Source organism: Natator depressus, chromosome 4 (assembly GCF_965152275.1).
Source record: "Natator depressus isolate rNatDep1 chromosome 4, rNatDep2.hap1, whole genome shotgun sequence".
NCBI lineage: Eukaryota > Metazoa > Chordata > Testudines > Cheloniidae > Natator > Natator depressus.
The window spans coordinates 33,189,206-33,214,607 of NC_134237.1; the positions used below are offsets into that span (position 1 = coordinate 33,189,206).

At 44.0% G+C, this 25,402-nt stretch overlaps 1 protein-coding gene across 2 annotated transcripts in view; it reads left to right on the forward strand.

Annotated features, from left to right (window-relative positions):
- Positions 1-3,966: 3,966 nt before the first annotated feature.
- Positions 3,967-25,402, forward strand: part of MCUB (mitochondrial calcium uniporter dominant negative subunit beta) — an 87,455-nt gene continuing 66,019 nt past the window's right edge. Inside the window, exon 1 of one of the 2 annotated variants that reach the window (XM_074949993.1) lies at positions 3,967-4,118. In XM_074949993.1, coding sequence (XP_074806094.1) covers positions 4,005-4,118 — 114 coding nt within the window. In that variant the 5' untranslated portion in view covers positions 3,967-4,004. Of the gene's footprint in view, positions 4,119-7,579; positions 7,601-25,402 lie in introns of those variants that run through there. The other variant, XM_074949995.1, reaches the window with a different exon arrangement.

Consider the following 25,402-nt stretch of genomic DNA (forward strand, 5'->3'; position numbering starts at 1 on the left):
CCTCTTTGTCCCCTAGGTGATAGATGCCAAAATGGCTTTCTGTTTCACCTTATATTTTCCAAAGTGTATCTGTTTCAAGAGCCACTAAGGCTTCCTGGGGGTGCAGGCTCCATCCTCATTTGTGATGGTTAAGTGGTCTTTCTTCCTCCTACTCCACTTGTTTATCTTGATGCCTTTGTTTACATTCCATGTAGATGTACTTTTCATTGTCGTCGGAGATATTACCTAATTCAGTTTACATTGGACACACAGGAAAACAGGCACAATAGCATTCCTTTGTCTAGGACTGGCTGGGATTATGCATTGTTTGCAAAACACCTTTTAAGAATGTATTTCCAGCAGACATCTATAGTTCTTTATACACTGCCTGTACATATATCACACAATATTAATGACCAGCATGTTACCAGTTTGCAGATGATAGCTTGAGAAGCACTGACGTAAGGTATCTGATGTGGGGGACCAGCAATTTTTTTCCCCAATGTGTGCGCAGACTGGCAGCCGATGGCTTGCGGACCACCACTTTGAGTAGCACTACCTTACATCACACCTTTTAGCTCTTAAATACAGATTATGACAACAGTGTGTTGGGGCAATGCGTGCATCAGGCCTGATGTGAGGGACTGTATGTTGTGGGGCGCCCTCTGCCCGTTGGCAGTCAGGGACTCCCTAGGTCATAATTGTACTACTGGGCATGATAATCACATTCTACAGCGGGGAAAGCGTGGGAAAGAAAGAAAGCAGCTCCCATCTCTGGGATGGAATCTTTGCCACTGACTCGGCAACACAATCTGGAATGGCATAGTGCCCAATTAAAAGATTTGGGGGACTGTTGATTTTAATATCCTGTCAATAGCTGCAAAAGAAGGGGGTGGGATGCCCCCACATGAGGTGGCGATGCTTTTCTACACAAGTGCTTCCAGGTGAACATCCACCCTAAGAAAACACTTGGCTGGGTGATAAGGACTTGTTTTCATTTTTAGTTTGGATGGAGCTGAATAGCTGCTCTTTTCAAGAGCCACTTCTTCCTTTCTGGTGACCTCTTCACTTACTGAAAATGTATTGTGGTGGATCCACCCAACTGGAGCCCACACCTTACATACATCTACCTTTTGTAAGGGGACTGTTGCCTCCTTACTAACATTCAGTGGGGGTGTTTTAGTTGCTAGCTCCCAGTACTAAAAGGGGGAAGGGTCGATGGGGAATCAGGACCCTGAGACTGACAGTCCCTAGGAACAATGGGGAGAGGCCAGTGCTCCAGGTCAGCCTGAACGACAGGGCGGGCAGACTAATCAAGGAGTCAGGAGGCCAGGGAGGTCCTGTCCTCCGTGTGGGCTAGAATTGCCTGGGTCAGACAGAGTGGGGCAGACCCAAGGAGAGAGCAGGGACCCAAGCTGAGCTGGGGAGCAGAGCTGTGCCAGATCCAGAGGGACCAGAAAAGCAGCCCAGAGAGAGCAGACCCTGTCCTGGGAGCAGAGCTGCAGCCCCAAAGCCAGAGGCACAGCCCAGAGAGAGCAGACTTGCCCTGGGAGGAGAGCTGCAGCAACCAGAGCTAGAGGGGCCAGAAAAGCAGCCCACGAAGCAGGTCAGTGCTGGGAGCAGAGTCACAGAAGCAGCCTGCAGAGCAGACCTGTCCTGGGAGCAGAGCTGTAGCAACCAGAGCCAGAGGGGCCAGAGAAGCAGCCCAGGGAGCTGGAGGCAGAGTGGAGCTGGAGCTGAGGCAGAGTGGAGCTGGAGCTGGAGCCAGGTGTTGTGAGCAGCTGGGTAGAGCGAGGGGGGACTCTGGGCAGTGGACCCAGCACAGGGAGATGCCTCAGCCAGGAGGCTCTGCAGGCCAGACTCGGAGGGGGATTGGTAACCCTGACAGGGCGGGGGCAATGCTGGGAAGAACGGCCCTGCCACCTAGAGCCTGAGAGCCTGTGGCCACCACCAGAGCGAGTGTCCAACCTGCAGCATCCCTGCAGCACAGCCAGGGCCTGAGAAGGCGGCCTGGGACTTACAAGGAACAGACTGTGAACTGCCCGGACATTCCAGAGACACTGTTTGTGATGTTCCCTGCCACAGAACGGGTTGATGTGTTTCCTTTAACCTTTCCCATTTTCCCTTATTCTTTTTAAAATTAATTGTTGATTAAAGAACTTGCATTTGCTTCAAATTGTATGTAATGATCAGTGGGTCAGAGACTAGAGTGCAGCGAGAGAACCCCGGAGTGGGGACACCCTAGCCCCTGTCCTAGGTGACCACAGTGGGGTTGAGCCCAAGAATCCTGGGCCCAGCCTTGTTGGGATTACGAGGACTCTGCCAGACAGGAGAGTGGAAGGGGAGTTCTCAAGGGCAGAGAGGCCACTGGGTAAAGGATGTGGGAGCGAAGCTAGCCCACTTCACCGGGGTAGTGCAGAAGCCAGGAAAGTTCCCCACAATAGCAGGACTATTCCCCCACTTACACTACACTAGATCCTCAAACAATTCCCAGCAGAAATTGCCATACTATTAATCTAACAATGCCATTCAGCCCCTCCTCCTTGCCAGCGCTCTCCTTTCTTTGCCCTCTAGCAAGGCGGACTGCACAGGGTGACAATAGCAGGGAGGGACGAAGGGCTCCAAAAGTCAGGGAGGGGTCTCCTGAGGCACGCACAGCTTGTGCCTCAATGAGGAGCCCGAGAAATGTGTAGACCCTGGCCCGTGAGCGCTGGGTGTGGGCGAGACAGGGCTGGCCCCTGCAGGTGGTCTGCGGAGCCTCTGCCCCAAGGGCTCCTGCAGCCTGTTCCCCCAGTTCTCAACGTTACTCAAATGCAGTCACCAGGAGGCCTTTTGTGCAGCCATAGACCTCCTATGTGGTGACTGGGGAGAGGGGAAAGCATCGGCCCCTCTCACTCACTTCCTCTTGCTCAGGGATGCGCCACCCTGCACCACCTCTGGAGACAGGTGGGGCACAGCGCTGAAGGAGCAAGGTGAGTTCTTGACCTATAGCGGGGGCACAATGGGGCTCAAGCTTCCACCCTGGAGTGGTTGGGTGCTGGGCTCAGGTGGCAGGACTCAGGGAGCCTGGCTGCGCAGACCAGGGCTTCAGCCATGGGGTTTGGGGCACCAACACCCAGCTCCAGCTGTGATGTTTCAGGTACTGACCCCCAGCTCTGGCCAGGCCCACGGGGCTTCAGGCTCCAACCTCCAGCCCTGGCTGCTGGACCCAGGGGCTAGACCCAGGTGCTGGCCCCCCAACCCCCAGCCTTGGGTGCTAACCTGGGCTCCAGCCGGTGCTGACCCTGGGCACTAAGCCACAGCCCCTGGCTGTGGCCACAGAACCTGACCCCCAGCCACACAGCTGCCGACCCTGGCTCGGGCCGCAGGACTCATCACCCACCCTCATTGCTCCTGGTCCCCGCTACCTCCCCTGGCTCTGCATCTGGCCCCCCATCACCCCTGGCCCTCGCTGATCCCCCCTCCAAGGCTTAATTTGCCCTGGGGCTTGTTGCAAAACATTAACCAATATGCAAATATCGCTTTCCACAGCATTATTTTTATTATTGACTCTGCCAACCACCACCACCACCACACCCTACAATAATAAGCGACCGGGATTTGGATGCGTACACGTACCTTTACAATTACTTTTCCTAAAGTCAATCAAGTATTTTAGGGGAAACGGTCGGTGCGGCCACCAGCCACCGCACTCGGAGGCCACCGAAAAATTGTGTTGCGAGACCCGCGCCCCCTTTAGGCTGCCTGTGCGGAGGGAGAGTTTTGCCCCGCGGCTCGGTGCCTGGGGGCCGCCCGCAGCCGCTTCCGTGGCCCCACCAGCGGCCGCCCGGGGACTGGCTTTTTGTCGGCCAAACCAAAACCTGGGATCCGGAGGCAGCGCCCTCGCCTTTAACTCGCCGGCCCTTCAGCAGCACGAGCCCGCGGAGCCGCCGAGTCTCGGGGCCGGGCTGCGGGACGCCGCCGGGTGCAGCCGCCGCGCCTCATGAGCCTGCCCTAGGGGCGCCCCAGGCGGCGGGCGAAGCGGGATGCTACCGCGGGCAGGGCAGCTGCTCCGGAGCGGCAGGGGGAGATGGCAGCAGCCCCTGGCCGCCGCGAGACGCGGCCGCTCCCTGCCGGCCGGGCCCCTGCCGGCTCCCCAGGTGAGGCGCGGCGGGCGGCGCGGGGAAAGTTTGCCTGGGGCAACTGCGGCGCTCGGGCCGCGCTCCCCTCCCCTGCCCGCCGCCGGGCTCCCGGGGCTACTCGTGCCCCTCGCCGCGCCGGTGGGCCGGGGCCGGGCGCCGTTGTCCCCGGGGAGCAGAGCGTACGTGGGGGGGGTCCTAGGTCTGCGACCCCCCGGCGCGGACCCCCGTCCCCGGCCACAGGGGGCGGCGGAAAGTTCCTCCGGGGCTGAACCGCGCGCTCCAGCCGCTGGAGGTGCAGCCCCGGAGGATGGGCCAGGCTGGGGGAGCGGGAGTTCAGCCCCGGATCTGGCCGCTCCGGTTTGTGTGCGGGGCTAACGGGGCTCCAGCTGGAGGGGAGGACAGTGAAACAAGCGAGGTTGTAAGGGACTCATTGAAACTCACACCCCGCCAAATCCTTCCCCGGGAGAGAGGCTACAAGCGCCTGCTTTGAACAGGACCCCGGGGTGGGGCGGCGCTCCTGGCGGCTCAGCCGCACCTGAGGCAAAGGCATTTGGCAGCAGCGTTCCGTGCTTTGCTACGGGGAAGTCTGCCTTGCTGGGAGCGCGCTGCTTTTTGTTGGAGCGGAACTTTAACAGGCTCAAGCGAAGTGGATAGCGCTCCAAGCCTGCCAGAGGAAGAACATCGGTCTTGTAAAAGCTCAAGTCAGGAAGCCGTCCATCAGCGCAGTCTTTATAATTTTTCTACTTCCTTCAGCGTTGTTGCCCTGCTCCCTGATAGGTTGATGATGAATCATCAGTGCAATCTGTAGGAATAACAGTTGATTTGGCACAACTGTGTTATTTGTCTGTTGATAAATATCCTTGGAGAGAGAGAGAGAGGTGTGGTGAGGAGCATGCTGAAGAAGGGGAAAGTCTGAACTTAAAAAAGAAATCCTGTAAATAATTCCAGTTTTATAAATAAAAGAAAAGGAGTACTTGTGGCACCTTTCACGAAAGCTTATGCTCAAATAAATTGGTTAGTCTCTCAGGTGCCACAAGTACTCCTTTTCTTTTTGCGAATACAGACTAACACGGCTGTTACTCTGAAACGAGTTTTATAAATCAGCAAAAGACAAGATGTCTAAGGTTAAAATGGCCTGACCATGGTTCTTAAAAGCATATTGGCAGGGTTTGCCTTAAGGCTTTTTTTGTTGCTGTAATTACTAGTACAAACCCAGTAGATTACTGAAACTGAAGTTTTTTTACCGTCATATTTAATTCTCCCCGTTTGTTTACTGTTTCAACCTAAAGCCAGAGTAGACCATAAAACTACACTATTTGTGGAAATTACAGTCACCTTGTTCAGTTTCTGTTCATAATCCTTACCAATTTCTGGCTCATAAACACTAAGATAGTACAGGTTTCAGAGTAGCAGCCGTGTTAGTCTGTATTCGCAAAAAGAAAAGGAGTACTTGTGGCACCTTAGAGACTAACAAATTTATTTGAGCATAAGCTTTCATGAGCTACAGCTCATTTCATTTGATGCATCCGATGAAGTGAGCTGTAGCTCACAAAAGCTTATGCTCAAATAAATTTGTTAGTCTCTAAGGTGCCACAAGTACTCCTTTTCTTTTTAAGATAGTGCAGTTGTTTCTGAATTTTCAGCACTTCAGGGGAGTGTTAATAATATTGTAAAATCTTGAAGATATTTCTCAATATTTCTCAAAATGATTTTTTTCCTTTTTTACACAAAAAATATACAAGTTAGCCATGCTGACAATGCAGCTTTAACTCAAATACTGTCTCTTGTATTTTCTATACTCAAATTAGGAAGGGTGCATTGACAGTGTTTCATTTTGATTAGGACCAGTTCAGATGGAATATTGTATTCAGCTTTTAAATATAATCATCTTTTAAAGGTGGACTGAGAACTGCTAAAAGATTGAGCAAAGAGTGACCTGGTAGTCTAGGTTTGATTGTTGCAGCCTGACCTATTTATAGATGCAAGGGTCCTGCTGTGAGGATCTGACTGCAGCATCTGGAATGTCAGAATTCCCTCCCTGCTTACTTTGTCTTGGGAAGCAGGCTATTTCTCTGTGACGGGCAGGTTGAAAGAACGGCTTTTTGGGTCAGTAGTGATGATGCGAGGAAACCTCTGTGTGTGTGTGTGTGTATATATATATATATATATATATATATATATATAGGGGAATAGTATTGGGGAAACTAATAAACAGAAGCATACAGCTTGCTAGTTATATACCTTATGTTTTGCTTTTGCGTTCTTTGTCTACTACTGTTTACATTGCCTGTTGAGGCTGTCGGTAGTTCTTTGGGGTAGGGGCCATCTTATGCTATGTGTTTATACAGTACCTAGCACAATGAGGCCTCTATCTTCACTTGGGCATCTAGGAGCTACTGTAATATAAACGGTAATGGGAGCAGTGCTATGTGGGAGATCAGGTTTGGGAATGCTGCTTTCTGGATGAGGACAGTTGCGAAGGTAGCACCCGCAGCCCCAGGTGACTGTTATGGATGTCTGAGTGCTGCTGACAGGCTTTGAAGGGAGTTCAGCTCTTCACCAGGGAACTTATGGCTGTAGTAGAATGAGGCTTTGAGATTAGGAAGTTTAATGGAGACCAGGGTGAGAGAGAAGGGAGCCTTTGAACCCTACGATGAACACTAAAGGCCATTGATGGTTCCAGATATATGAAGGTATCTGTATTGTGGATTTCATTTTTCTGGTAGTCTAGGTTTGATTGTTTGATTGTTGCAGCCTGACCTATTTATAGATGCAAGGGTCCTGCTGTGAGGATCTGACTGCAGCATCTGGAATGTCAGAATTCCCTCCCTGCTTACTTTGTCTTGGGAAGCAGGCTATTTCTCTGTGACGGGCAGGTTGAAAGAACGGCTTTTTGGGTCAGTAGTGATGATGCGAGGAAACCTCTGTGTGTGTGTGTGTATATATATATATATATATATATATATATATATATATATATATATATATATAGGGGAATAGTATTGGGGAAACTAATAAACAGAAGCATACAGCTTGCTAGTTATATACCTTATGTTTTGCTTTTGCGTTCTTTGTCTACTACTGTTTACATTGCCTGTTGAGGCTGTCGGTAGTTCTTTGGGGTAGGGGCCATCTTATGCTATGTGTTTATACAGTACCTAGCACAATGAGGCCTCTATCTTCACTTGGGCATCTAGGAGCTACTGTAATATAAACGGTAATGGGAGCAGTGCTATGTGGGAGATCAGGTTTGGGAATGCTGCTTTCTGGATGAGGACAGTTGCGAAGGTAGCACCCGCAGCCCCAGGTGACTGTTATGGATGTCTGAGTGCTGCTGACAGGCTTTGAAGGGAGTTCAGCTCTTCACCAGGGAACTTATGGCTGTAGTAGAATGAGGCTTTGAGATTAGGAAGTTTAATGGAGACCAGGGTGAGAGAGAAGGGAGCCTTTGAACCCTACGATGAACACTAAAGGCCATTGATGGTTCCAGATATATGAAGGTATCTGTATTGTGGATTTCATTTTTCTTCTATTTGAGGTGAACTAGTAGCTAGGAAGTGCCATGTCCAATTACATGATGTGACTTCTGCTCCTGATTTCCCTGCCCTAAGGTAGTAGCATTCTAGGTGTCCCCTCTTTTCTTTCTCTTCTAATCTTGAAGCTGTTGGGGAAATCCATTTGGGTCACCCTTTTGAGGGCTGTGGTGCCCCATTGCTTTATTCTCAAAGGGCATTAAACTTGTAAAAATTAGTCAATTAAATCACCTCCCAAAAAAGTATAGTTTTTAGGTACCACACCTATTCCAGAGTCCCCCTGTCAATTAAGTGCATTCAACTGGTTATTTTAAAATGGCTTTTCTTTGTCATGTGTGGGAAAATCCATAGAAAAAAAGTTGAAACTGACTGTCTCAACAGGGAAACAATTAAATGACTGTGCACAAAGTGCTGTTAAATGCACTAACTAAACAAACTGAAGGCTAGAAACTTGTAATTATTAATTACTTTCATTTGTAGTAACCTTAAATGTTACCTGTAAAATGAGAAAATTAAAAAAATCACTCTTCTGTCTCAGTATTTTAAGTTAGTATCCCTTTAAGAAATCTCTTTTAAAAACCCAAGCCACTGTCTGTGCAAAAAGGGTCAAAATGCTATTTTTAAAAGAAAGGTCTGTTGAAAAGTACAGTTCTGTAGACAACATAGCCCAAGGTAACTATGTGACTGTGTACTAATAATCTGGAAGAAAGGAGACAAATGTAGTTGACAAGTTCCACTGTCAGGATGTTTTTAAATTTTGGCTATTAAAGAGTCTATCAATTTCTTTTAAAAAGTTTGCTCTGATGAAGCTTGGCAAAATGTTGGCGCTCAACTCTCAACCTATTCAAGGACAAAATGTGTGACTGGGACACATGACAGACACAAATTCATAGAGGAAGTGTAAAAATTATGTTTGGTTTATTTAATTAACATATGCAAAGTTTCCCTTAACTGAATTTTCCTGATGCAGTGTTCATAAAGTCAGTTGAAAGCATTGAACAGAATGAACACTGGCTTTAAACTGGGACTAAAATGGATGACACTCTGTAATGAGGTACAGGAAAGCAGTATGGTCTCTGGCCATGTCTTCACTCGGAAGGAAGGTGTATTTGCTAATGTGTGCTGGTGGAGTTAAACCCTGGGAAGGAGCTTTTCCTTCCCAGGGTTTACCTTCACTAGCTAACACATATTAAAAGTACAACTTGCTTTGTCTGTGTTTTTGAAAGTCTAATGTTGTCAAAGCAATGTATACTCCAACACATACTAAAGTAGTGGAGTTAAAGACTAGGCTGCTTGCTATGCTTAAATTCTATTAGCTTAGCACATGTTAAAGGCAGTGTACCTTGCCTACATGTAACACGGTCTAACAACACAGCTTTTTATCCTAGTCTACACAAGGCCTGACTGCAACTTGTATTGCTTCCTTCTAGAAATACTGGAGGAGAGAAGTATAGAAATGACAGAAATATACAAAAATAATATAATGGTTGTTGCTCCCTTCCCCCATTCTTCCTCCCTCAGTCCCTGAAAGCTGTACCCTCCTCTTCCCCCACCCACCCAAAAATAACCCCAAACCTGGGATAAAACTCTGCCCTCACATGCCTGCCTTTCCTTTGAAATTCACTGGAAGCTGTACACATGTCGAGAACTTTGATCCTAATTTAGACCCTTATTCTGCAGTCTAACTTGTGTTCTGTGGAGTGCAGAGGCTAGCTGAAGTGCAGAGGCTAGCTCATGCAAATCAGATTACAGGGTTATGGTCTTAATTTAATTTTAATTTAATTTAACTTCTGCAGGCTGTTTAGTGGAATGTTCTGAAGTGAAACATTGTTAGAAGAACAGAGGGATCTTAGTTTTTATTGAGGCTGGTCTACACTTAAAATTTCGATCAATCTAGCTATGTCACTCACAGGTATGAAAAATTCACACCTTTGAGCATTCTAGTTAAACCCACTTAATCCCCAGTGTAGGTACACCTAGGTTGATGGGAGAGTTCTTCAATCAACCTAGCTACAATTCCTTGGGGAGGTGGTTAACCCACATTGACGGAAAAACCTTTTCCATTAACACGGCAAGTGTCTATGTTAAGGGACTTAACGGTAGCATAGCTGCAGCTGTGCTACTGTGGGGCCTGTAGTGTAGACATGCCCTTAAAAGTGCAGCTACTGTGTTTTCTTATAGAAATAAAATTTCATGCCTGGTCAAATTTTCTTCATGACTTGTATATTCAGAAGAGTTTAAATTCACCCCTCTTGCACAAAGCCTCTGATAGAATGAGCCCAGTTCACAGGTGCATAATCTGTTGCCTGTTCAGTTTGGGGCTTTACTGCAGCTCCTTCATACTGACTGTTCCTCCATGTGCCCATTTTGCAGGTGTTTCCCACCAGTGTTCTCACCTTACTCTGATATCTGTGACTCTGCCTACAATGGCATATTATTCAGAGGCACTTCTGAAGTTACTTCCCCAGTGCGTACTGCAAGACTGCAGTGGTGCAGATCCTTGCAGGTTCCTCTGTGATTGAGTGAATTTCATACTAAAAGGGAAGCTATATATTTGTAATGTTCCTTGTCTCCATTTTTAATGGGAAATTGTGTTCTGCCATGTAGTATTTTGTCGGGCTGTAGGTTCTGAACTGAGTGGGATCTTAGCCACAGGACTCCAGATGCTTCAGTGGGCGTTGTACAGCAAAAGCCCTGTGCTGTTCTTTGAAAATATGCTTTGATTATTTTGACTTTATTATGTCATAACTGCCAAACCGCCAAAAATGTGGTTTTAGAGAATGCAGTTGAACTGGTTTAGTAACTTGCACCTCTTGAAAATGTTCCCCTCTATTTAAATAAGGATTAAAGTAGAAGTGTTTGTAGAAGCATCAGGCAAAGAGTGTTAAGTTCCTTTTGAAAACTGACTACTAACTGGATTGCCTGGTGATAAAAATGCAGGTTTAATTTTCAGTAGTTGAGAAAGTTAGTTCCGATATAAAGTATGCACGCATGAGGATATATAATCATAATTTAGGAAACTGCATTGAAAGAAGGTAAAATTATAGTCATATATTTAGTATCTCTTCCTTAAATCTACTTACCTCTGCGTCCAAAAAAAAATGTTTAATCTCCTAATTCACAGCTCATACAATACGGGTTTTGAAATAATACAATTCAATAAAATGTGATATATGGCTTGATCTTGAAAGTTGCTCAACACATTTTGGGATTAGTCTTCTATTTTGTATAGCATCTTTCTTACAAACTTTATCCAAAATGCTTTGTGGAAAAAATATTTAATTCTCTAACTGTATGAAATAACTGCTCTCTCCCCAGCTAGTAAGAGAGAGGGGCAAGGGAGAGCTATTTTCAGCTAAGATATCAAATGAGATTGAGAGTTGATGAGTTAGGAAGCCATTCCAAAGGGCTGGAGGAGAAGAGGAAGTGGAGGCAGAAGACTCTTTCATGGTGAGGTTATAAGTGAGGACAGAGAGGAGACCAGTGCTCTAACTGGGTCTGATGGAAAATAGATGGAGATGAGGACCATGGGTGAAATTGTGGCTCCTTGCAGTCAATGGGGTTTTTGCCATTGACTTCAGTACAGCCAGGATTTTATCTCATGAGTTCAGTGACAGATGTTGTCATTGGGCTATAATTTAAAGGTGCTTTTGTTTTTGTTTTTGTTTGTTTGTTTTTTTAACAGACATTTCCATGCCTTGGTTGGAAGCCAAAATACTGTAGCACTAAGAACCTGAACGTGATAACAAAAGTGAAATTGACTTCCCTGACTGCATAATTATTGAAAAATAAACAGGGCATACATAGTAACAAGCCAACTGTCTTTTTTACAATTTTCCCTCTAAAAATCTAAAATATTATTAGCAAGATAGGTAAATGTGTTTACAGCATTTGTTTTGTAGTGTTTGTTTAATGTTAAATCACAAGTTGTAAGTCTGCAGCACATTTCATTCAGATGAAGCATTTGTTTCCATAAGAATCATATACACCTCTTGTAATAATTGACAGGGTACTTGCACTGAAAATTGTCCCAACAAATCAACCTGAGGAATTTTGATTGTCTAGTAAAGGTGACTGAAGGCTCATTCAATTTAACACTTTTTAATTATTAATTTTTAACTAACTTTTTCAGTTACCATTTCTCCATATGTGGTGTTATGTCCGTGGGATGCCATTGTTCTGTGTATTTTTAAAAAGAAGTATTTGGATCCTGGCTCTGGAGAGGAAGGATTATCCAGTGGTTATGGCACTTGCCCAGGGTTTAGGAGAACAGAGTTCAGTTCTCTGGTCTGTCACAAACTTTGTATTACCTTGGGCAAGTCTCTTAGTCTTCCTGTGCCTTAATTTCCCCATCTGTAAAATGAGTATGACAGTACTTCCACTTCACAGAAGGGTTGGGCAGATAAATATTTTATTTTGAGGCACTCAGATAGTATGGTGATGGGGCCATATAATTACCTAAGATAGCTTGACCTTGTAAATAAACTTTTTGGTTAACAAATCAGCCATTCTGGCACCAAGTGAACCATAGTATAATGCCTAAAAGGACAACTGGATATAGTTTGTTTGTAAAAGCAGGGAATCATGTCTGTTGTTGTGCTCTCAGAAGGCAGTGCCTCTGATTGTCAGCATTCCAGCTGAGTGGTTTTCAGACAAAATTAACTAATCTGCTGATGGTACTGTTCACAGGAATCCAGTTTGGAGTCATTACTAAGCCTTCTGACTAATCCTTATAGAAAAAGCTGCTTCGTTTTGTATTATTGAATCTTGTATGGCTCAAACCTCTCTCCCCGGGGAAAGCGTTTGCTTTGTAAGGAGGAGGTTTTGCAAACTATGAAGCATTTGTTTGATCATATTTCTGGCAGGCTATATAAAATAAAGTTTGTGACCCACAAACACTGTTGTCATAAAGTTTATGAAAGTCTTAGTGTTTTTTAAAATTATGATTATTTTACAGAGACAAGGTGAGTGAGGGTAATATATTTTTTTTTTTTTGACCAACTTCTGTCGGTGAGAGAGACAAGCTTTTGAGCCACAGAGAGCTCTTTTATTGTTTGTTTGGTTTATTTGTATTAGATTATTTTACAGATAGCCAATTCTTTCATTTCCCTATGATCATTATTAAATATTGTTCTTACTTCTCTGACACAAGTGCATTGGTTGCATTGGTCTCTTGAAATAAAAGGTTTCCCTTAGCAAAATCCCAGTGGAGAGAAGATCTCTAAACTCAGAAGTCAACCTAAAACACTATTATTGCTGTTCATACATAGCACTGAGCCAGAAAATATTCCCAGGGTTACCGACCTTCCAGGATTGGCCTGGAATCTCCAGGAATTAAAGATTAATCTTTAATTAAAGATTGTCATGTGATGAAATCTCCAGGAATACATCCAACCCTACGGTACTAACATAAGCCTGAGTTTGCAAATTATCCCAGTTAGCGTCTCTTTAACCATGAATGCTGAATCTCTGTAGGCCTGGGATTTGTTACTTCTTCCAGCCATTTGCAGACATAACTAAACTATGGGCCATCTGTACTGGGGATGTTCTTACTGTTGCAGATGCACAAGTGTGGATGTACTGCACCTGTACAAAATGGGGATTACATTCATGTGGCTTCCCTTGGTTTGAATCCAGCATAAGCTGTGCACATCCTGTTTCAAAACTCAGCTCAAAATCATCCACGCTGGTTTCAGATCAGAAGAAGCCACTTGAGTACAATCCCCATTTTGCACAGGTGCAATACATCCACCCTGAAAGTCTGCAGTCAGGAAGCTACATTGGTACAAATATTCCAAGTGTAGACAGGGCCTTATTTTTAATAGGAAACAGCAAGAATGTGGATAAGGAGGGAAGTACCATAATCTAGACTCTAAGTATCAATTTAGCTGTCAGTAGGACAAGAGTGTGCAAAAGTAGAAATTTTTCAAAATTTGAGTCTATTCATGTTTTGTTAGTTCAAAATGTTTCCTTTTTTGGTGAAGGTTTATTTAAAAATGGTCTTATGTTTGAGGAACAACTATTTACACTGTGAAAATGTGATTTCCTGTGAGCCTACAGTGAAATATACGGTCCCCAGGAAATTTCTGCAGTGTGAGAACAGGCGAAACGAAGTTGCAGACATTTTTGTGAAAGAATATTCCAGTTCTGCTTTATGTTCTAAGAGGCCTAGGCAGGTAACCCTGTTGCTGAGGGGAGAGTCTTTCTGATTGCAGATTGCAGCTGGTTAGAAAATCTTTGTTTTGTTTATCTGCAGGCAGCAGGAAAAGATGTTTTGCTTCTCAGTTGCCAATGATACTCGCATCCTGTTTATAAACATAGCTCAAAGTCACCCATGCTGTGATGCCTGCAGCTAGTAAGCTGTTGACCGGTTTCACAGAGTGAATTTTCCAATCCTTCCCTCTTCTTCTCGCCAGCTGTCCGCATTTACTCTCAAATTACTGTCATGCTTCCAGTGTTATGAATACCACATTTTAAAATTCAGTTGTGTATCAGATCCTGAGCAAACACCCAAAATGTGTAAAAATATCCAAAGGGCTATTTGAAATTTAATCAGTCTTGTTTTCTTTTCCCCTTCTCCCTGCACTTCACTGTCAAGTTTTATAGTGGATTCTGTCAAAGCAACATCCCCAGAACAGTGCATGCAGCAGCCTGAGAGTAATGAATCATCACTTAGCCTCTGCCTTGCAGTTGAATATTCTCAATAAATTGCAGTTTTGTACAGTTTAACCCTCTCTTATTCCTCTGTTTCTAAACATCAGGCCAAACCCTACCTGCTCAGGCCACTCTGAACCATGGGACTATGGGGAATTCCCTGACTGTGAGGGAGTCTGTATAATCACTCTATGTGGCCCATTGGCATAGGAAGTTTACTGGTGGTGGGAAGGGTCTGTGGGTAGAGTGCTGCAGTGAACTCTAGCCAGTTCAATGACCGGGGAGCTGTAGTAAGTATCATAGGTTAGAGCAGCCCTGAAGCTATTCTAATTTATGCCAGGGACTGAACTGGTCACCAGTGTGCTTGGAGGTCAGGGAATTCTTTATGGCTTAAAGCCCCACCCATTGAGGTTTGGAATGATTGTCTCTTTGTCAGACCCAACAATTAGGAAGAATAGATATTGGTATATAAAATTACTTCTCTACACAAAAACCTTGTTCTAGGTACGAGAGGCTAAAAAGCCAGTAAAACACACACAACCCCAATAAAGTATTTATTTATGGAGAATTTAGGCACTTGTCATGACTTTTTAGAAAATAAATGTTCACAGATGCTTTTAAAAAAAGCCATCGTGCATTCCTCACTCTTGTTTCAGGGAACATGCCTGCCTCAGCAGGTTCATTGTGTTGGCCTTCAATGTTGCATCCATGCCAATATATCATAAGGGAATTGGGACTGGATGTTCCTCATTGTTTCAGCTGGCAGTTGGGATATTGCTGCGTTCTTTGAGATAAACATTTGCTCACTGGAAAGACACCTGTTGTACAGGGCAATTAAAACTCTGTTTCCCTTCTTCAACATATATTTACATCCACAACTCCTCACTGTCTCCACTCTGAGTGTAGATTCTGGAATCAAAACCAGTGAGTTGCAAGGAAGTATTCTTGTGCGTATGCATGTAGTTATCTGCAAAATACCATATTTTATGTCTGGTCATGTTTTAAGAGTTTTGTAATAGGCAGCTTTATTCAACAGTTGAGGCTGACATCTGCTGTAGATCGTAACAGTATTGTTTAAAAGAAGCTAACATTTCTTATACCATAGAATTATAGAAGTGTAGGGGTGGAAGGGACCTAATTGCAGGAAAGCGATTAATTTGGGAATGTAAAACAATCTTCTCTGCTTCCAGAGAAGATTAGAATTCTTGTGATCACACATTGTGTCACTAAAAAAGAACAAATATTTAAAAACCTTTCTTTATCCATTAGTAGTAAGATCTTATATTTTTAAAACTTTAAAAAGCTCTCCTTACCACTTAGGCTGTTTAATTTTTGCATTTTGGTGGTTTATACTGAATGAGAAGTGAAACAACATTCCATTTGTGTAGTTAGTTTCTTCATCTTCTGTTCATGAAATGTGTAAACCAAACTAACTATTGATTTATACACACACACAAAAAAGCCCAAACACCTTATGGAAAATTTTTCACAAAACAAAGTTCCTCTTGGCTTCTAATTCCAAACCTGATTCCTTCTAGGACCTTGAACAAGGCACTTAACATTTCTCGCTCTCTCGCTCTCTGTAACCTGAGGATGATACTTTACAGGGCAGTGAGAATCAATCAGTAAAATGTCTTGAGTGCTTTGAAGGCTTACCACAAAGCACAGTATAATTGCTAAGTTTTAAGTGACTCATACAAAATAATTGCTTGTTTTACTAACTCTTCGGTCCACACCTTTTCTCCTTTTTGTGCACTTTCAGTTTTTCTTTAACCTTCAAACATTTGATCCAAAATGATGTTTTTCTATGAGTTTACTGATTCTCTTTGTGTTCAAGACTGTGTAATCAGATTTTCCAAGACAACAACCAGTCTGCTATGATAACTCTGCTGACATCATCCCAAGGAACAATAAACAGTGCATCTGCCCTCAATGATAAGCGGTGCACCTGCCCTCAACATCTAGTTACATTTTAAACCTTGATTCTCTTACCTTGAATAGAAATAGGCTAGTGAAATATAATTGTGTAGAGCATTAAGTGTAGTGGAATGTTGCTAATTCACCTTTTCTATAACAGCATGCCTGCGAATCCACAGTAAAGATGAGTTTTGCTCTTCATGGAAAGAGTGGTCACTAAATTCTGCTGTGGCCAGTGGTGGGGAATTGATTATGCTCCTTGAAATCCAATTGAGGACTGAAATTTTACTCCTTTGGGCCTGCCCCTGCTGCAACGTTGGCTAAGTTCTGAAGCAGGGCTCCTTATATTAATTCCTCCTCCTGACTAGTTTCTCTTCTCGGCCTTACGGTAAGGATGAGGGAACATGGCTCCCTGTTCACTAGGTGGCTATGCTTACTGTCTCAATATTGAACAAGAATCTGGTGATCACCTTGATGTGGGAGGGCAGGGAGACCTTTGATAAGGTTGCCATTGCCCATCTCCCTGGTCACTAACTTATTCCCTGCAGCCAAGCCTGTCTGGAAAGCGCAATGAGCATTAAACCTGGTCATTAGTTGTATGCTTGAGGTAGGAGATGGATAGACCTGGGAGCTCCCCCTCACCCCCACCCCAGTCATATAATAGTTCTTTTACTGAATTAATTAACAGTATTAATCAGCGATATACTTGTATCCACAAGGGGTCCTTTGGGATCTGGATCTCCTCAACTGAGACTTTATTTCTGTTATAGGATAATAACAGGAGCTTAAAAAATAATCCCTTATGTCAGGGGTCTCAAACTCCTCAAGTGCTCCCAACGGACCAATAATGTCACTCATGCCGCCCAGAACCCGTCCCCCAAAACTCTTCCCCCCACCTGCTTAAGGCTCTGGGAGGGAGTTTGGGTGGGAGAGGAGGTCTGGGGTAGGGGACTCCGGTGCAGGCTCTGGGAGGGAGTTTGAGTCAGAAGGGGTGAGAGATTGGGCTCTGGGAGGGAGTTTGGGTGGGGGAGGGGGTCTGGCTTGCAGGCTCTGGGATGGAGTTTGGGTGCAGGCTCTGGGCTGGGGGTGCAGGCTTGAGAAGGGGAGGGGTGCAGGCTCTGGGAGGGAGTTTCGGGGTGGGACGGGGTGTTTGGGAAGGGGGTGCAGGCTCTGGGAGGGAGTTTGGGGTCTGGGGGTGTGTGGGGAGGGGTGCAGGCTCTGGGAGGGAGTTTGGGGTTGGGAGGTGTGGTGCTTACGTGGGGCTCCAAGGTGGGGTGGGCCAGGGGGCCTCCGCGCACTGCTGCACCCAGGCACTGCCCCTGCAGCTTCCCATTGGCCGCAGGGGTGCTTGGGACAGGGGCAGCGTGCGGAGGCACAGTCCTGCCCTGCTGCAGGGAGGGGCTGACAGATACGTGGAGTGAGCAGGCAGGTGCTGCTCAGCTCCGCTGCGCTGCTGGGGCTCCGGGCCATTTTAAATTGCCGGGGGAGCGCCTGGGGGCGGCAGATAGGGCCAAGGGAGAGACCCGGTCCCAAAACTGTTGGAGCCCCGCGGGCCACATTGGGGAGCCACGTAGCAATTTATCAATGCACACCCCTTTGTGTTTTTATATTGTAGTGGGTTAGTGATATGTAATTTGTAGCTTCATCATTGTGAGGAGAGATGGCTTAAAATGGAACACTTGATCTGAGGTCCTGCTGAATTTTGGGAAAGTTCAGATCCAGGCTGCAGGTCAGGCCCATCTCTAGTGAACTAAATATCTCTTGTTAGGATGACTTTATTTGCCATAACTGTGTATGTAAAGAAGGGAGTGAAAGTTAAGACTGAAAATTAGTTGGCTGTCTGCCTTTGCAATCTACAAAGTAATTCTCTTTAATCCAGGAAGGACTGGCAGCAGAACTGTAGCATCTCATACCTAGTGAGCAAGGAACAAGAGTGCTCTGGTGGCCATGACGAATAAGTGGGTAAACACACAACCCCTGTGCTGTGTGTAATGATTAGGAGGTTCTGTCTGCCACTGTCGCTTCTGAGAGAGCATTTAACATTATTTTCTCTGTCAGATGGTTCTTTAACCTTATTACGCTACTCATTGAATTTCTCTGCTACTGTATAGGCTTGTTTAGGATGCTGAAACAAAAAGCCTCTAGACTGCAAACAAAATATATTTTAAAAGATGCATTTATCATGGATAAGCACAGAATATACATCTTTAAAAAGATAAAACCGATTTGTGTACCCTAGACAGTGGTAAGACTGTCAATTGCAATTTGTTTTTACTTAGAATAAACAATTCAAATGCAGTTATCCGTCCTTACATTCACTGTCAAGTTTTTTAAACCAGAATTATTTGACAAGCTTCACATTGTAATCTGGTGCTAAAGGAATGCAAATTGGTTCCCTGCAAGAAATATTTCTTACTTTACCTGCAAAACAGGTAGCAATTACATTCCATGAATATCTCCCCATTGCTGGAGGAAGATGTGATGGGGACCCATGAGGCTGCTTTATGATCAGCCTCATGAGGTGTCTTTAAATGGAAGTCCTGAATGTTTGTCACAACAGAGGGGAAATCTTATTGTTTCCTTCTTGAACATTAAATTAATTACATCACAGAAAAATCATTTTAGCCAGAGATACTCACTGCACCATGAAAGGATGATTACAGTTCCCTGTCTGTGTAATACAGGTATCCATTCTGACTAGAATGCCCAGGTACTGCTTACGGAGCAAAATGTATGGATAATTAGCTTTTCTTCCTCCAGGAAATTTTCATTTGTTCCTTCTTCATAGTTCATATGAAATATTCACAGTTTGATATGCTGTGTTTAATTTTTTTGAACCAGTCTCCTTCCTGCCCGAGGTAATGGATTGCAGTGTTGGAGCTACTGGAGAATCTGACCATGCTTCATTATGTTTAGTCACGGGGGAGAAGGGACATATTGTAGGAAACTTGGATCCAACATCTTTAAAATTATATTGAAAGAGCAGGGGTCCCATGCCTTCTGTAAATTAATTTGTATATTGTGGAAATGCATAGAGGCTAACCAGGTCAGGGCCCCATTGTGCTAGGTGCTGTACAAATATAGCAAGTGACAGTCCCTGCCCCAGAGACCAAAGTTAGAACTATAGTAATGTTTTGGTGATGATTAATGATGCCTCAAACTTACATTTTAAGTAGGCTTTATGGAAAGTATTTCTTAAAGTAATTTTGATGGATAATATTGTGTTTCTAAGCATTCTTTTCAATTTTTATCAGCTTAAATTTTCACAGTTGTGGAAAATTATAGAGGGCATCTGACAATTGTAAGAAAGTAGACATTGAAATTCAAAAAGGCTATATAACCATTTAAACACAAATTGTCAACATCACATGTCAAAATATACAAGGTAAATATCCTTAGATCAAACTCTAATAGGTTGTCAAGCAGCATTTTTCTTACTTTGCCTGTCTGTAAATTTCAGTTGTTGATAGAAATACTTTTGATCAGTTTGTGTGTATCCAGTGAAATTGAAGTTTACCGACATTTACCGATTTACAATTTAATCCCTCCAAGCCTAATTATAAGCTTCCCTCAAAGCTGTAATTAAGGGGTGGGGGATTCAGTCATACCCTTGTAATGAAACAGTGGGTGTTTGATGCTGAATGGGAATTCTGATGGCGCTGCGACTACAGTTAAAGGCTAAACTGGTTGCCTTTAGGGTAGTAATCTTGGAGCAGAATGTATTAGATCTTGCTCTGGGTTGGGGTTTACAACGGAAATTACTTACAACAAATGAGGATGGATTAAAACTGTCTAAAAGTCTTTGAAGAGATGGTAAACCAACAGCATAACTACAGGGAAGTGCAGTAACCTCCTAAGGTATAATCTAAGCACAAAGTAGTCCTCGTCTTGCATTGGCTGTAAAGAAAATCTGAAGTCAGCTTTTGCATAAATCCTAGCACAGTAATGTAAATGCCATTAAAAAAGAGACGTCATGAAAATGCTATTTCAGAATCAGTATATTATAGTCTCTTGCAGCAAGTAAAGTCCATTTATTTTTGTCTGAATACTGGAGACGACATAGCAGAATTTTCAGAAACCTTCTTGATCCGTTGCTAACTTTGAAAACTAAGCAGCTGACCTCCCATCACCATCCTTCCACTGGCATAGCTTTCTTGATCTTATTTCCATCTCTGTGCCTGGTGTGACCAAAGTATATAAGTTTGTGCCTTTTGATTTCCAAGAGGAGTGTCAGCTTCTCTCCAATAATATTTCTAATGTAAGCATCCATTGTCTTTTCTTTCCAGGAGATCCATAAAGTCTTTGCCAGCACCACATCTCAAAGACTTCAATTTTCTTACAATAGTTTCCCAGGATTTACATCTATAAGTCACTGTAGAAAAAAAAATTAAGCTTTTCACCAGTTGAACTGTTTGACATTTTGAGATGCCAGTTTTTCCACACTTCCATAAGGGAGGCCTTTGATGAGTGAGTCATCCCTAGTCATCTTTGGAGTTGTTCAGGCAGCCTCCATGGTTGGATACATATGATCCCAGATAATTAATCTACTGCCTCTGCAGTTTGACCGTTAATTATGATGTCTGCTTGCATCCTGTTGTTTATCATGTCAGTGTACGCACATTTCGTTTTTGCCACATTCAGGAATAGTCCCTATTCCTCATTAACTATTTTTACAGACTCCAACATTTGTTTCATTGCGTCAAAGACTGTTGTATCATCAGTATATCTGAGGTCAATTAAGAAGTGTCCAGCAATGGAAATCCCAGCTTCTTTTTTATCAGCACCTTCCAGGGCTTCTCTCATAATTGTGCGTCCATATTGAAAATGTTGGTGACAGAATGCATCCTTATCTCGCACCCTGCCCAATAGAAAACCACTCACTGTTACCAGCTGCTGTTTGCACTATGATCTGTTGTTGACAGTAGAGACTTGCAATGAGTTCAGTGAGATGCTTTGGAATCCCGATGTCTGCCAGTATCCTCCAGAGATGGTTGTCAGAAGATATCAAATGCTTTGGAGTAGTCAATGACCCACATAATCAGTGCGTGTTTATACTCCCTGCACTTCTCAACTTCATGCAGTCCTGAATTATGTAGAGCAGCACTTCACTTATGTGCAATATCAGGGAGATGGTACGATAGTTACTGCATTCAGTTTTATCCCCTAGAGCAGAAAGATTCCTTTCATCCAGTTGTCTGGCCAATTTCTAGTCATCCATACATTGTTGCACATTTTCCACATGAGATCAATACTGGAGTCACCAAATGCTCTTAGCAATTCTGCTGGTATGTTGTTTAGCCCTGGTGATTTCCCAGGCTTCATTTTCATAATAACACACACCACTTGCAGGATTGATGACTCTGGCTCCCTACTCTCTTCTGTCATCCTGTATTGCAACAATGATAGGATAAATATTCTATGAAACTTGAAAAATTAGAATTATTGGCTTCACTGTTGAAATACAGTCATGCACGAGGCTAGTGTTTCTGAATTGATGGAGCACTTGAAGTTTGGGTGACCGTCCAAGTAGATTTTTTTTGTTGTTACGCAGAGAAAATAATTGAAATTGTAAAGAGGACATTGTCTTCATCTATGGGATAAATGTCATGCTTCTGACTTCAGATGCTCTAATGGATTAGATATCTGTGAAATGTGGTGTAATCAGATTATCTTAATTTCATTGTGGATCAACTTTAATTGATTGCAGTTTTCCAGGGCTTCTTAAAACTGGGAGATTCTGATATATCACAAGTGAGAAATTCTCATTGCAATTAAAAATTATTAGTGTTTGGGTGCTGTCAAGGTTCCTCCCCCACTCTGAACTCTAGGGTACAGATGTGGGGACCTGCATGAAAAACCTCCTAAGCTTATCTTTACCAGTTTAGGTCAAAACTTCCCCAAGGTACAAAATATTCCACCTTTTGTCCTTGGATTGGCCGCTACCACCACCAAACAAATACTGGTTACTGGGGAAGAGCTGTTTGGACACGTCTTTCCCCCCAAAATACTTCCCAAAACCTTGCACCCCACTTTCTGGACAAGGTTTGGTAAAAAGCCTCACCAATTTGCCTAGGTGACTACAGACCCAGACCCTTGGATCCTAAGAACAATGAACAATCCTCCCAACACTTGCACCCCCCCTTTCCTGGGAAATGTTGGATAAAAAGCCTCACCAATTTGCATAGGTGACCACAGACCCAAACCCTTGGATCTGAGAACCATGAAAAAGCATTCAGTTTTCTTACAAGAAGACTTTTAATAAAAATAGAAGTAATTAGAAATAAGAAATCCCCCCCTGTAAAATCAGGATGGTAGATACTTTACAGGGTAATTAGATTCAAAACATAGAGAACCCCTCTAGGCAAAACCTTAAGTTACAAAAAAGATACACAGACAGAAATAGTTATTCTATTCAGCACAATTCTTTTCTCAGCCATTTAAAGAAATCATAATCTAACACGTACCTAGCTAGATTACTTACTAAAAGTTCTAAGACTCCATTCCTGGTCTATCCCCGGCAAAGACAGAATATAGACAGACCCACAGACCCTTTGTTTCTCTCCCTCCTCCCAGCTTTTGAAAGTATCTTGTCTCCTCATTGGTCAGGTGCCAGCGAGGTTACCTTTAGCTTCTTAACCCTTTACAGGTGAGAGGAGATTTCCTCTGGCCAGGAGGGATTTTAAAGGGGTTTACCCTTCCCTTTATATTTATGACAGGTGCTCACAGTGAGCTCAGAATTGAACAGAACAGAGAGGAGGCAAGGGCTCTATCTTCAAACAATGGTGGCTGCTGTTCATCCTAAAATTTCAAAGCTTTGTACAAAGGCAGTAAGTATTATCCCCATATTAAAAGTTGGGTAAACTGAGGCACCGACATGTGATCTTGAGTAAATCACTGTCATATGTCAGCATTGGGACTAGAATTCAAGTCTTCTGACTCACAATTCTGTGCTCTGACCACTAGCTCACACTGAAATTTGTGCTCTAATTACACTAGAACAGGGATTGGCAACCTTTGGCACGCAGCCCGCCAGGGTAATCCCCTGGCGGGCCGGGCCGGTTTGTTTACCTGCTGTGTCTGCAGGTTTGGCCAGGCTCCAGGCCAATGGGGGCTGTGGGAAGCAGCGGCCAGCACATCCCTTGGCCTGCGCCGCTTCCCGCAGCCCCCATTGGCCTGAAACGGTGAACTGCGGCCAGTGGGAGCCATGATTGGCTGAACCTGCGGACAGGACAGGTAAACAAAGCAGCTCAGCCGCTAGGGGGCTTACCCTGGCGGGCTGCGGGCCAAAGGTTGCTGATCCCTGCACTAGAAGAATGATAGCCCCAAGCAGCCATCTTCTGATTGTACTTTCTTGCTCAGGTAACCTGATCCCAGCCTATGCTTAGTGGTGGTTGTTTTTTTTTTTTTTGGTTTGTTTTTTTCCCCCAACTATTTCTTGAAACCATGTAGCTCTCTCCATTTGGTCTCACAAAAGCAGAGGACTTCTTGGGGATGCATTTTCATCAGGCTACAAAGTTCTGAAATGGATGAACTAGCAGTTTTGGATAGATTCCGCTTGTCTTTGGTTTCACTGGGTAAAGAATTACTGCAAAGCTGATTATAGTTCATTTAAACTGAGAAAAGAGAGCCCCAAATAAACAGCCTCAAATAAAGGATTTTTGCCAGATCACGTTCCAAGTCCCCTGGCATCACAGCGGTACTGTTGACCTGGGATCCTTATCTAATCAGAACCATTTCTCAGCCAGTACAGTAGCTTTCAAAGCTAAGGCAATTTCCTGTAATGCAGATAATGTTGCCTTGTAAACTTTGGGATAGTCCCTATTTTAATTCACAGCCAAGGCTTTTAATTCTGCTGAGAGATGTGAAGCAGTTTTCCTGTTGTTCAAGTGATGAAATTCTCTCCTATACATGTAGTTATATTATTTTTAACATTCCCATTTTGGGATTGACAGAATAATATCCAGCAGGATAAGAAACAGTACTTTGTTCAGCATTTAGATGTGCATTTTTTATGCAAAGACCTCTTTACTCTATTTGGGGTTTTACATTATGTACTACACTTGAATGTTCTATGGTCTGTAACATTGGCTTTAATAATACATGTCAAAGTAGGACAATGTCAAGATTCATCCAAATCATTCAGAAAAGAATTACAGATGCCTTTTTAAATTATCACATAATCTGAATATGTGAAATTTCAGGTTGTACCCTGAAGTGCACTTGCAAATAAATTTATAACGTAATCAAGCATTTAGCAGAGATGGAATACATTATTTAAAGCCCCTCTGCATAGTCCAGGCCACAAAATTGACATATCTTTTTCAGAGCCTGATCTTTCCTTAGAATGGTAACCCAGACTTCTCCTCATGCCAGTGGAATTTAATGCATGTTTCCTATCATAGATTAGGCCCTGGTATGATTTTAATCTGGGGAGACTTTCTCAGTCTTGCCTGTCCTCAGCATTCAAATATCATAAGTCGGCCCCAAAAATCATGTGTCTGAATCGTGAGATTTAAAAAAAAATGCATTGTGACTACCATTTATTTTCCTTCTGGGTTTTGAGCATTTAGGGTTCATATTTTCAAGCTTTTCTCTGCAACCACGAGGGCTGGAAACGTAACTTTTTTTTTTAATGGAAGCTCAGATTGTCATGTAGTCAGACGACTCCAGGAGTTGGGGCTTTAAGACAATATCTTGAGACTCATGATAAAATTATGAGAGTTGGCAACCTTGCAAATATCCTCAAAGTTCTGAGAGAAGCCAGCAGTGGCTGACTGGATCCTGGTCAGTATGCTCTGCTACCACACCAGGCCAGTCTACCTTGCAAATTTGTGACCAAATAGGAGGTTTTAATATTCCAAGGCAGAAATATCCCATAATAAAAATATTCTGAGAAATGCTGGGAATGAACAACCAGGGAAGGTTAAAACTGCAAATATCCTTAAACTTGCTTCCAGCTTTAATAAACTAGATTCGGGGGGGGGAAACGTTTTCTCTGCTTCTCATTGTTTCTCTTCTAGTCAGGCTCAGTCAGGACTGAATGGCAGTCACTATGTATCCGTTGCTGGGCCGGTGCAAGGATGTTTCGCACCCTAGGCGAAACTTCTACCTTGCACCCGCTCCACCCCCCTGCCCTGAGGCGCCCCCGCTGCGGCAGCTCCCTGCCGCCGCCCCCCCCTCCCCTCGGCCCGGGGAGCT